Source organism: Leptodactylus fuscus, chromosome 4, assembly GCF_031893055.1.
Source record: "Leptodactylus fuscus isolate aLepFus1 chromosome 4, aLepFus1.hap2, whole genome shotgun sequence".
Classification (NCBI taxonomy): domain Eukaryota; kingdom Metazoa; phylum Chordata; class Amphibia; order Anura; family Leptodactylidae; genus Leptodactylus; species Leptodactylus fuscus.
In genome coordinates this window covers 57,958,432-57,972,058 of record NC_134268.1, presented here as the reverse complement: position 1 = coordinate 57,972,058, position 13,627 = coordinate 57,958,432, and the positions used below count along the sequence as shown (strand labels likewise).

At 40.4% G+C, this 13,627-nt stretch overlaps 1 protein-coding gene across 1 annotated transcript in view; it reads left to right on the top strand.

Moving 5' to 3' along the window:
• The window catches only part of RP1 (RP1 axonemal microtubule associated), a 370,941-nt gene that overhangs the window by 43,827 nt on the left and 313,487 nt on the right, over positions 1-13,627 (top strand). The window contains exons 12-14 of the mRNA XM_075270496.1: positions 83-212; positions 3,149-3,252; positions 3,908-4,066. Coding sequence (XP_075126597.1) covers positions 83-212; positions 3,149-3,252; positions 3,908-4,066 — 393 coding nt within the window. The remainder of the gene's footprint in view (positions 1-82; positions 213-3,148; positions 3,253-3,907; positions 4,067-13,627) is intronic.

Sequence of the window (13,627 nt, the reverse complement as noted above, 5' to 3'; positions counted from 1 at the left end):
CTTGTGTTAATGCTTAGTACGTTTAGCTTTATAAAGTGCTGGAAGTAGAGATGATGTTTTCTTTGTAAACCTTTCCGAGCAGTGGTCTGCTGAGAGATGGAAGTATGACAACGACAACTGTCTGCAATTGTACTGTAAAGCGACAGGAAAATTTATCCGGCTGACTCCAGATGGCAGAGTGGATGCGCTCGGGGACAAAAAGGATAAATATGGTACTCTTAGTCTAATATTGACGCACTATTACCTGAATAATATGTCGGGAGAGCGTAAACTGTAAAGTAATACAGGACACCACAATGAGCTAATGGGGTTGTCAGAAAACATGGCTGATTTATTTTTCTCAGGAGATTATATCATGTCCATTGGTCGCATGGCCATGCTGCAACTTAATGGGACTGAAGTGTAGCATTGCCATCTAAGCAAGGGATATGAAGCCACTTCCAGAAAGAAAGAAAGTCACCATGTTTTCCAAGATTGCACAACTCCTTTAAATATATTTCTGTTAAAAATTCTGCATTCTAATGTTTTATACGGCTCTACTTAAGCATAAAATATTGTGAATGCACCTTCTCTTTCTTAGGCTCTAAACTCTATTTGTAGGTGTCCTTTTATAATGATTGAATTGCAACCAATGCTGAATACAGAAGCCTTAGCCTGTGCAGACTCTGCAACCCTAAGGCCTGGTTCTGCGTTCGGTATTCCGTTCGAGGAGTCCGCATGGGGACCCCCTGAACGGACTACCGAACATATTGAAAAGCGGTTAGCTAAGAACCACACGGACCCCATAGACTATCATGAGGTCCATGTGTTTGTTTTGCACGCAGTGTCCGCATGAGTCATGCGGAGAGAAAACTACCGCAAGCAAATTTATTTTTTTATTATTTTTATTTGTAAAATGGGTAAAAAGGGATGATTTTAATTATTAATTATACTTATAGAAACGCTGGGGTTTTCCGTATCGGTATAACAGAGGCAGAAAGTCCATAGAGGAAACTATGTGGAGTTTCTGTGAAAAAAAACCTTTGCGTATCCACCACAGTTTTCTCTGCAGCATTTTTTGGCAGCAATTCGCTGCCTGGGGCCTTAACTTCAAAGAGATAGTTCAATCTTGGCCCAACATGGCTGAGATGGGAATATGACCACAAGGATGGATGTTGGGTGGAAAAAGCCAAATGTAGCTGTTTGTGTACCTGGAGGGAATATACTATGCACATTTTTTTAACATAGGGAGTAGATCACTGTGCTACGTGTGATGTTGTTATAAGTATGTTCTGTATGTTCTGTTCTGCTTACTTATTCTGCTTTGTCTGCCTAGCAACAGTGAGGTAGTAATGGAGGAGGAGCTGAGCTTAGGGGGAGGAGTTGTTAGACAGGGAGCCATGATGGAGCATGGAATAAAGTGTTCTGATCTACAAGAGTAACCATCTCATAGTGGACTTATTCCAGAAGACCTGCATCCTCACTACAACACTACACTACGCAAGTCTTTAACCGGAATCCTTTATTACAAAGACTCTAGGCAAAGACCTCCAAATAAATTCAGGGGAAATGTGGTTCAGCCATATTATGGTTTATAGTTAAAAGAAGTCTTGGGGAGATGGTTTGCATGTATGATCAAAATGGCGCCACACACATATGCCCAATGCAACAAACAAAATTGGCCAACAAACAATATGACCTAAATGTGCGGGGCATGCTGCTATGTCTGCAATACTACAAAGCTGCAACTAGGCTAGAACTGACTGCAGTACTACTATGCCCAATATACTGTATATATACAGCCCTGGAAACGAGGTTCTTAGTACACTTTTTGATCAAATCGTGAGAACCCATCTGTGCTCTCCTTTGATGATGTACTGATCGACATTCTAAGTCATTACAGCATAGTATGAGCTAAAATATAGAAAGACATCATTGGCATCCTGTTGCTGTTCTAGATACCAGACTGTGCTGTGCCAAGGTTGACTTTAATTCTATATTGGGGTTTTGGAACATACGCACACAAAGTGGGATTTAAGTATACACATTTATTTAAGTGTTCTGAAGAATTTTCGCTCTTCTTAAATGTCAAAAGAGAAATGACAGATGCCAGAGAAAAATCATGAATGTAAAGTGTATAGGGTGGTAGAGAAGAACAGGTCAGACATAGTGTAGAGGTTGAGTGACGGTATCTGGAGATTAGTAAGGAAATGAGCTGGAAAGGGCTTTCTAGTTTAGGGTCAGAAGTTGAAATGTATTATCTATGTCAGGGATTGGTATGAGAGGTGAGGGTATTTGAGGAAATTTGAGGGGGAGATTGGGATGGATTAAGGAAGGTGCTTGTCTGTTCATTGAAGTGATGCAGAGATTAGTATTGTAGTGGTAGGGGGATATCATCTCTCCATAGGGAGAGACCACCATTTAGGTGTGTGGAGTCTTATTAAGCCATTAGCGCTCCACTGTGCAAAGGAACATGGGAAGAATATGCAAATCTGTCTTCCATGAGGTAATTAGGAAGTCAGTGCCTCAGTCGTGCAGTCCAATAGAGGGCGCTCCCTGAGGACGTGCAAGTCTATCTTCCATGATGTAATTAGGAAGACAGAGCCTCAGTCATGCAGCCCAATAGAGGGCGCTCCCTTTAACATCATCCCCGACCTTCCCAGAGGCCTTTATTTGCAATGATGTGGGATTTTACAAGGTACAGTCTCTCAGCCGAGGACAGCTGTTTCGATGTTATTGCATCTCGTCAGCTTGGCGCAGAGAAGACTGACCTGGCAGAGGTGAGAGGCTTCTAGACAGGGTTAGGGGGATATCGTCTCTATACGGAGAGACCACCATTTAGGTGTGTGGAGTCTTATTAAGCCATTAGCGCTCCACTGTAGTCTAGTAGAGATCTCAAATTATTAGTATATGGACTTGGTTGTATAATATATGAAGTATGGATTAATGTCTCAGTTGGTAAAGTGTGGTTAAGATTTATAGAGCTGAGACAATTCTGCCATCTTGACATAAACCTCAACTTTTTATATCAAACCCTTGAGACTGATTTGAGACTATAACACCCAGCATATCCTGACATCTAACGTCTATTTTTTTTGATCTATTAATATAAATTAGTATTTAGCATTTATAATTGGGCATTATTATTATTTTTTTTATAAACATATAGGTTTATTTGATGTTCTGGTGAAGAGAGGAAAGGTGCGCGTTTTAAGAAGTCATCACATCCGTCATCTGGCATTGGCAATTGACAAGGGAATGGTTGCTGCAATGGTATGAAAGATATATTTTCATGTCATCATAGTATAAATATTTTTTTCTGGTTACTGTAAGAATATTTAGTGTTAGAATATTTCACAGTCTTCACTGGGCAAAATCTATATTTCATGGCAGAATAATATTCATTAGAATTTACAATAAAGGTGATAATGCATCCTGGCATGTGCAAGCCATCTGTAACGCTCTGCCGCTGCGATGTTTTATTATCTCTATATTAATAAATTAGTTAGAACTTGTATTATTATACCTATGAGAGGGTATAAAGCACAGGTTATTACAACAAACCACACGACATACAAAACACAATATGTAAATCTTCACAAATATTCAGCTCAGTCCAACAGTGTGGTCAGACATACCAGAATATGGGGTGTATGACATTCAGTGGCTGAATATCAAAATGTATACAAATCAGTAAGCCCCTGTAAAAACAATGTTTTTTTTATTTAATAAATTTTTATTAAAATTTTAAATGTTTTTTGATGATGTGGTTATGATGAGTGGTGATGCTGTAGTATATATATATATATATATATATATATATATATATATATATATATATATATATATATATATATATAGACGATCTATGTACTTTCTGCAAAATGTGTGTACACTTTTAATACATAGTTGCGTTATTTTCTTTTAGGACAACAGTGGTATTTTGTGCGAACTTCAGCTACATATTCAACCAAACCGTTGCGTTACTCTGGAATCTACCAGGATGCCAGGAATGACTATCTCCTTTACCAATGATGGCACCAGAGGCTATGCAGACATTGCTAGAGAATTCTCTGCACACGTTAAGGTACATTTTACCCCCTGTTGTCTTACACTGTCTTACTTTAGTTGTTTTTGAGATTTTTAGGTTTTCCTAATTTTAATTTGATGCACTTCACTAATATCTGGGTTCAAAGGGCATAATCCAGCATTGTGACTCTAAAATCTGAAGTACAGTACATTATAATTGATCCCAGTGGTGTAACTGGTGTAAAGTCTGGTGGGCCCCAGTGCAATCTTTTGTCCAGGGCCCCCTACCTCATCCCTACAACAAATTCTAGATAGTGATGGTTACGGGTGCCAAGGAGTTTAATCCTCCTTAGTGTGGTGAGGGTAATCTGTGGGTCTCCTTGGCTTATGGGGCCAGATGGAAGCTGCAATGTCAATGCTGATGTCAGTGCTTATGGGCCCCCTAGGACTCCTGGGCCCTGGTGTGACTGCACCCTCTGCACCCCCTCAACTTATGCCCATGACTGATCCAGGTCTGGGCACACACAGCACTGCAGGAAAAGTATATGGGCCCCTTAGTCTCTAATAGTTCTTCACAGATGAACCACTTATGTACCTCTAATTCACCAGCAATTGTGATCTATCAAATATATTAATATTAATTATATGCAATCCATTATAAAAATTTGCTGTTTTTAGGGGACAGTGGACCCTGGGCCATGGACAGTTACTGAGGTTCCTCATAATACATGTCCACCCATGTATAAATCAGAATGCTTTGCTGCTCTGTGATGAGATCTCTCCTGACTATTTATCATATCTCTAAGGGTACGTTCACATGTAGGAATCTGCTATGGATTTGGGGGTGGATTCTGCCTCCTTTTTTTTCAAGGGAGGCAGAGATGACAGCAGAATGGCGAAAAAAATCAGCATCCTGCTCTATCTTTCTGTGGATTTTGTGGCTTGGCAATCTATGCCAACTAGGCCCATTCATCCAGGCCAAATCCGCAGAGGAAAGCCGCAATGGAATACTGATGAAGAGCAGTAGAAAATGAAGATTCATTTCTCTTGATTTTCCACCATGTGAACTTAGCTTTAGGCTTCATTGCACATGACCAAGTGTACTGAGTGTAACAGACTGCCTTTTAGGTCTAGGTTTCTGTCTCACAGATCCAAATAGGACCTGGTCTTAATATATTGGAATGAAAGACTGGTTGGCACTTGGATTGCACACTTGGTTGTGTGCATGGAGCCAAAAATTTGATATATAGAGAATATAACAAATTTAAATGACGTCACTAGTGATAGGTTTATCAAACGCATTCCTGTGTTTCCGGTCAAGAAAGCTATATGTCATTTGATCCATTGTAAAGTGATATACAGTTGTGTAACCGGTACTTATAGAATGTGTTCTAAGTTGATGATACAATAATATGGAAGTACAGTAATTATTAATTGCAGTATACGTGATGACATTACAGTAGCTTGTGTATTTATAAGGTATATTTATAGGCAGAGCTTTATTGTAATGTCACAATAATGTATGCTGAGCTCGATTGTGACACTATTTCTAAAATAGAATATTTTGTGATGACATCACAACAGTTTGTGTCTATGTAATGGTTTTGTACCATTGTGATGATGTCATTATATTTATGACATGTATTGGTGGGCCAAGTGCATAGGTTTCATAAGTGAGCCCTTGCCCAAACATTACTTTCAAAGGATGAAAAGAGCAACAAAACCCTTTACATCAAGCTAAATGGTAAATGAATGGAGGAAAAGTAAAAGACCAGGGAGATTAGATGAGGGCCGATGTACCAGGAATAGAGATTCTAGAGTCATACAGAGACTAGACCCAGTCCTGACAAGTGAGTTTATTATACTGGTGAGGAGCATTAGATGATAAAATGATTTGACTACATTTATAGATGTGAGGTTCTTAGCGCACAGTTTCACCAATTGTGCGAGCCCATCTGCCACGTCACGGCGACCTCATTCAGATGGGTCCCTACCCTAAGACTTTACTTGTATTATAAATGCTCCACTACCCCTAAAGACCCCAGAGATGAAGTTCTTACACACTGCACTGTAACAGTGAGTATATAAGAAGATTATCTCCTGCCCTATATATAAAGTGTTAGTGTAGGGACCCATCATAATAATGCCACTTAGTGGTTGATGGGATCACAAATGTGATGTAAATGTCATATATAAATATATACAGTACACACACCTTACCATACTTATATAGAGATATGTAATTTCTTAAGTAACATTACATACCGATATGTCTAAATAAATATATAAATGCACATAGTATATACCTTACACACTGTATATATACAACAGAAGTAGCCGACATCAAAGAGTCTGCCAGGTTCAAAACGCCTTCTAAACAAATAATACTGTCTGTCTTTAGTAGTGAGAGGATCATACCTTTATGGCCACAAACCAAATGAGGAATTCAGAAATAATATTAGTTTTTTTATGAACATACCAAAACCCCTCGAAGAGCCCGGGAGGGGAGGGGGGGTCCTGATTAGCCAGACTTGCCTATAGACAATCACAAGTGCTCTTGTTCTCCTCTGTAACCTCGCACCTTTTACCATGATTGACATTTTCAGACTCTGCTGTGTCACTGCTATGTGTCAGCATATTTAATAAATGAAGCCCCGCCCCTGGTAAACTTGCACGCTGATTTTCATATCCACAAAACAATGTTTATCTCTGTACATGCCAATGTGCTTCATTGGCTTGTGGCCTCCAAGCTTTGGTCCTATTAATGGCCTATACACGGCACTATTATTGGTTTGGAAGGCATTTTGAGAGTTCTGAGAGACTCCCTTTGACTTGTATCAGCAAATGTTAACTTGACATTTGGCACATTACATAGCAATGTATTAAACAGCATCTAAATATATACAATATATACACCTTATTCAAACTTTATATATTGAAACTTAATATATATGTTGACACTACTTAGACATGTCTATGCATACATAAATAAATTAATATTTAATCTATATATCTATCTAACTCCAAAAAGCAGGCGGCACACCAAGAAGTAAAAAAGGTAAAGGAGGTTTATTGTCTCATGCTGTGACGTTTCAGGTCCAAGAGCCTGTTTCAAGCATGAAACGGGTTCTTGGAGCCGAAACGTTGCAGCAGTAGGCAATAAACCTACTTTACTTTTTTTACCACATACTTCTTGGTGTGCTGCCTGCTCTTTGGAGTTATATTGAACGGGACAAATCCTTTTCCCATTGGTGAGCACCCTATGCCTAGACTGGTGCAGTCATATATATGTTTATATATGCTATCTATAGATATATGCACATACAATATATACATACACACAAATATACACACATATTTTATGTCTAAAATGTACAGTGTCAGTAACATACCAGAAGTCTTAGCAACATCTTGCTGTCACTTCCGTTTTGCTATCGCTGCCCCCCCAACATTATCCCTGTACTGTGTCATAGTACAGTGGCTGCTGCCACTAAGGCTTCATGCACACCACTAAGTGGGCAATTCATCCAATGCTCTGTTCCATCCTGATATTATTAGAGCATGTCCTATTCATGGGTCTGAGCTGCCCATTCAAATCACAGTAAATGGACGATACTCAGATGTCAACAACATGCCTTCTATGACTGAAGCCGGCATGGTGACTGGACACATGATTCACAGCTCCTGCACAAGCATACTACGATCCACTCATTATCTACTCCATCCCTAACCTCCCTCACCTGGAAACACCACAGACTTTTTCTCCTATGCCACTGCTTCTTTTCTTGAGGGGTCAGTCCATCATAATCAGCAGACCATGTGGAGATGGACTTTGAGGCCTACACCTGTTCCAGCGTGAGTCCGCCATTTGCCCATCTGGACCTGTCGTGCCTCCACTCTGCTGGACACGACATACTCCCAGCCTATAGATATCTGTCTGACACGAAGCCCTGCGGGATTGCCATGGACTATTGCCATGGACTCCACAAACATGGAGTTTGTCTCAACTTGTCACCTGGAACCATGCCTCATTCCACGTGTGGCCTACTACCTCTACTCCAGAGGCCGCCATCTTGCCCTCTAGTACTTCTACCCTGCCACAGTGCACAGCACTCCACATCCCTGCTTACCTCCACAACTGCAGGTCACTGCAGACCTCACCTCTCTCTGACACGTCGCTCCTGCCACCTCCGAGGGAGCATGACTCTCCAGCACCCGTACCTCCTGGGCTTCCTCCATTGCAACACATAGTCTCTCTCCTACTGTATCTGGATCAGACTACTTCATTCCCCTGAACTAAGGTGAGACACATTCAGCCCTGTATAGACATTTAGGCTCCTGCCTGTTACTCCAGTATAGCCTCACACTCACATCTACTATATCCAGGAGATTCCTCTGGTGCTCTGGATCTTTACCTCACCATCCCTCTTCAGCTCCTCTAGTCACTAAAAGCTTGCCTAACTTTATCCTGAGGCACACAGGTTAATCTATGGAGCTCTTACCCTAACCTGGTACACCCACCTCCCTGTGAAATCTACAGCGGCCTCATTTATCAGGATTTTTGCTGCAGGCCTCTGGACGTACCTCAGGCACTCGATCCTCACTTGCTCCTTTAGGAAGTATCATAGTCAGTGTCTTGGAGAGGGGAGTAGCGAGCCCCTACACATCTACTAGCGGGGCTCCTCATCCTCCCTTTCACACCTCCTAGGGCACCTGCACACTCCTGCTGTCTCGCTGATCCCGAAACTCTATCCTAAAATTGGACACTTCAGCTAACTCCCCCAGATGCCCGGGTATCATAGGAATCACGTTCAAGTAGCACTGGAGGAGAGACCACCTACCTGCTCACCTACCACACAGCCTCTGGAACCATCTTTCTTCAAATTACACCACAGTGGTTTTCCTACCCTGCTCTGCTCCCCATGACAGATGAACTCTCAAGACTCTAGCACCAGACAGTGGCTCAGCACATTCCTGCCCCATACCTTCAATATAGTGTCTGTCTAATTTCTGTTATCTGCATATCCAACATGGTGAAAGACAAGAAACAACAAAGTGATCAGGGACCTCTTAAATGCAATGGTCCCAGACCACTCTATATATACAAAATCCTTGCATTTGCCCTCTACTCCGGAGGACATCTGCCAGGTGGTTAAAAACTTCCAACACTCACAACAGTTGAACCATCTGGATGTTCCTACTTTGACATCAAGCTCTTCATCCCCTATTACTAGTCCAGTAAGACAAAATCCTCACCTGGACTTGCCTCCCTCTATGGAGAGCCCTGACTCTCAAGCACAACAAACAATAGCATTTGAAGCTCCAGAAGCATTAATACATTCCACGCATCCAATGGATTGGCTTCTGAAAACACACTTAAGAACATGCTCTTGGCCCATTGTAGCGCTTTGTAAGCTGACATATCCCAACGTATTACACCGCTACAGTCCTCTGTCTCAGCTCTAGATATGCGAGTGACACATACTGAGAACAATATGGGAGACTTTGTGACTTCCCACAAGATGATCAATATTCACAATGACCTGCAGAAGACTTTGAAAAACTTAGAACTAAGTTAGTATACAAGTAAGACTGTTCTCATTGCAACAATATGAAATTCTGAGGTATTCCAGAGAATGTGTCCCCATCTGACCTACAATCCTACCTGCAAGACACCAAATTTCTGCTTCTGAATTTTTCTGCCATAGACCTTATCATTGACAGAGCACAGATTCCCACATCCATACCTTCTTAGTGAAAATATACCCCAAGATATCTTGGCCAGGTTCAAGAACTCAGTAACTTTTTCCTTATTAGACCCCTAAGGTATGTTATTACTGTTTGCCTAATCAACAACGTACAATATACTATTGCCAATGTTTATGCCCCCTCCGGCAATCACTACACTTTTTGAGCAAGCTTTACAGACACATAAACAGTCTTCAAAAGAGGGCTCTTATACTTTGTGTAGACTTTAACCCATCTCTGGACTCCACAAACCCTACCAGACAAAGCACTCTGAACCCTCCCATTTATAACTTAAGTAAAACTTACAATGTCTGGCAGACACAACACACCTCAGAATGTGATAATACGCACTTTTCCTCGGTCCACCACATATACTCATGTATAGACTTGTTTCTACTGGATCTACCAACTCTATTACATACTGATACACTCACCCACCTGTGCGCTCTAGAATGTGGGAATAAACTTTGCTCTTCTGCTAGCCAAATATACCAAACCAGAAACCATTTCCGACTTCTTCTACTTTATGGTTATGAAAAGGCATTGAAGAAATCTAAAGTTAAATTCTATTCTCAAACTAATAAAGCCAGAACGGCTAAAAGCCAGAGCAGCTAAATCAGAAATCCCTATATGAGGCGACCAAACTCTGCAGGAAAGGTGATGGCCCCCCAAGACATTGCTGGAATTTTCAGGACATATTATACACAACTTTATAATTTACAGTAACAATTCCTAGTACTTGCAAACCACCAGACCCTCTCCAATTTATTAGCTACGACTTATTAGCTTATCTATCTTTACCTACCCTGACGCCAGACCTCTTATCATCTCTGAATGAACCCATTACAACTCTGGAACTGGAACCAATTATCAAGCCATGATTGGGACCCCTCTCCCAAGAGAGAATTTGGAAGAACTTATTACCTTACCAAAACCAGGTAAATCCCCAGATTCTCCCCAAAATCGTTGGCCAATTTCACTATTAAACGCAGATATTAAACTATATGATAAAATACTGATTTACAGACTAGCCCCCATTATATCCAACTTAACACTAGACGCAGATAACCAGATAATACCAGACGTATTCTTCACCTCATTGACCTACTAGAACAAAATAAAACTCCTTCTCCATTGATGGGAAAACAAAACCATTTGATCACATCTACTGATCCTTTGCTGTTTGCCAGACAGATTAGGATTTTTGGGAACTATTCTACAAGCCTTGGTGAATTTACAGTCCTATGAAAAAGTTTGGGCACCCCTATTAATCTTAATCATTTTTAGTTCTAAATTTTTTGGTATTTGCAACAGCCATTTCAGTTTGATATATCTAATAACTGATGGACACAGTAATATTTCAGGATTGAAATGAGGTTTATTGTACTAACAGAAAATGTGCAATATGCATTAAACCAAAATTTGACCGGTGCAAAAGTATGGGCACCTCAACAGAAAAGTGACATTAATATTTAGTACATCCTCCTTTTGCAAAGATAACAGCCTCTAGTCGCTTCCTGTGTCCATCAGTTATTAGATATATCAAACTGAAATGGCTGTTGCAAACACCAAAATATTTAGAACTAAAAATGATTAAGATTAATAGGGGTGCCCAAACTTTTTCATAGGACTGTATACTCCTCCCCATCATCTAGAATACTCAATAACTCTCAATAACTCAATAACTCAATAACTCTCAGACAGGTTTGACATCCACAAAGGCATGAGACAAGGATGCCCGCTGTCTCCATTGATCTTTTTGTTTCATAGATGTTCTATAATGAAGACAATTACCTATTAACTGGAAGTTTGCACACTGGATTACCTGGGCATCAAAATCACTCCTTCACTTGTTCAAACTGCCAAGTCAACTTTCTAGCAAGACTACCTGAATTGGAGAAAGTTTTCCAATCTTATACCAAGCCTCAAATTATCCTGGCTCGGCAGAAACTCTGCATATTAGATGATATTTCTGAAGCTTTTATATATTTTTCAGATGATCCCACTGGCTCCTCCTTCTTTCTTCCTCCACAAAATCAAATCCATGATCCTCCAATTTATTTAGATCTATAAAAAGCCTATGATCTATTCTTCTATTCTTTTCAGTTGGAAGGTCTGGGCACACCTAACACCCACGACTATTATGTGGCCTCTCAGCTGTCCACTCTCAGAGACTGGTGGCATGGCCATGGAAGACAGAACTTGAATAAAAATCGAAACCCACCTCATTCCCAAACAAAATCTCAGGGCCTGGCTATATTATTCCCTCCTACATGCTAACATCCAAATGCTTTCCTCTCTCATCCTGTCACACCTCTCGACTATTTGGAAATACCACAAACTTATTGGGAAGGAGCTCTCCCTAAACTTCTCACTCCAGCGTACCTTAGGATTAAACACTTCTCTGCCACTTCCCACAACTCTGAGACCTTCCATAACAAAGATCTATTAGATGCCTTAAAACTTCCAAATAAATCCATCAAATTTCTCAGCTCCATTTATCACATGATGGGACTCAAGGACTCCTTTGTTAAGACTACTCCAATCCATAGTTGGGAAATCCTTTTCCCCTTCTTAATGAAAGTGAGCACCAGACTTTACTAAACAAAATTTCAAATTTTTGACGCATTACAAAACCCCTGTGAAGCTTCTACTCCACTAGTACTACACAATCATCGGGGAGATGCTGGAGAGGCTGCTCTACCACTGGATCCTTACTCTATATACTTTGGTCATGCCCTCATCTGCAATGTTATTGGTGAAACGTTTTTATCTGGCTCTCTGCCGTCGTTGGTTTCACGGTTCAACCATCCCTGGAATTAGCGCTCCTCCTACTCTTCATGTCTTACCTTTGGCCTACAGGACCTTTACTGTCCATAGACTCTTATTGGCCACTCTGGCCCTTCTCAGACTATGGAAAGCCCCCACCATACTCACAATTTCAACTGTAACTGACATTGTACATCAAATATTTCAATATGAGAAGACACTTTCCCACAGTGTTTTCATAGATGTCCACTTGAACAAGAACTGGAATCCCTGGGTTACCTATAGACTAGCAGCTTCTCTACCCCATGACTTGAGATTGTCCAAATACTCTCTGACTTTTTGAACTCTTTACCCCAGCTGTATATATGACAATGACCACTATTTATGCTGTATATCTCTTGCACTCAAGCTATTTATCCGTGTTCTACCCTTACGCAGATTATCCCAGATTACTATTACTGTTAGTTTTCTATTTCTCTTTTGAACTTTCATTATTCTCTAAGTTCATCACTAGATACAATTGTACCAGACTGTTGCATTCATGTAATGTATATATTGTGTTTTACTGAACTGCACAGCATACATATCACAGTTTTTATGTTCCTTATTACAAAACTTCTAGTAAAAATATATTGAAAGTAAAAGAGTGGCGTAGGAAATACTAATCTTAAAGTACACATACATATTCATACACACACAGATACACACATATTACACACACCTTACAAATTGGCATATATAAGAATAGTTGTGGCTCATGAGAATAATTGTGACACACGGCCCTTGTTTGCACTAATGATGGACCACTTGGAGCATTTTTCTTCCTGTTCATCACTTTTTATGAAAGTGAGTAGAGGAGGGCAGAGATCAAGGTGGGCCAGTGCAAGGAAACCTCAGCCCAAGAGATTTACTACAAACCTGACATGCATTATACTAGAAATCTATGACAGTCCCTCATTGTTAGCTTACAATTCCAGTGCTTGTGAGCCTCTTAATAAATAATTTACAGACATATCTTAAATGGGACTTCTCACCTCCTCCACAACTCCAGTTCTTTCTATTAGTTTAATAGGCAGCGCTCCACTGACTTTCTCGCACTTGG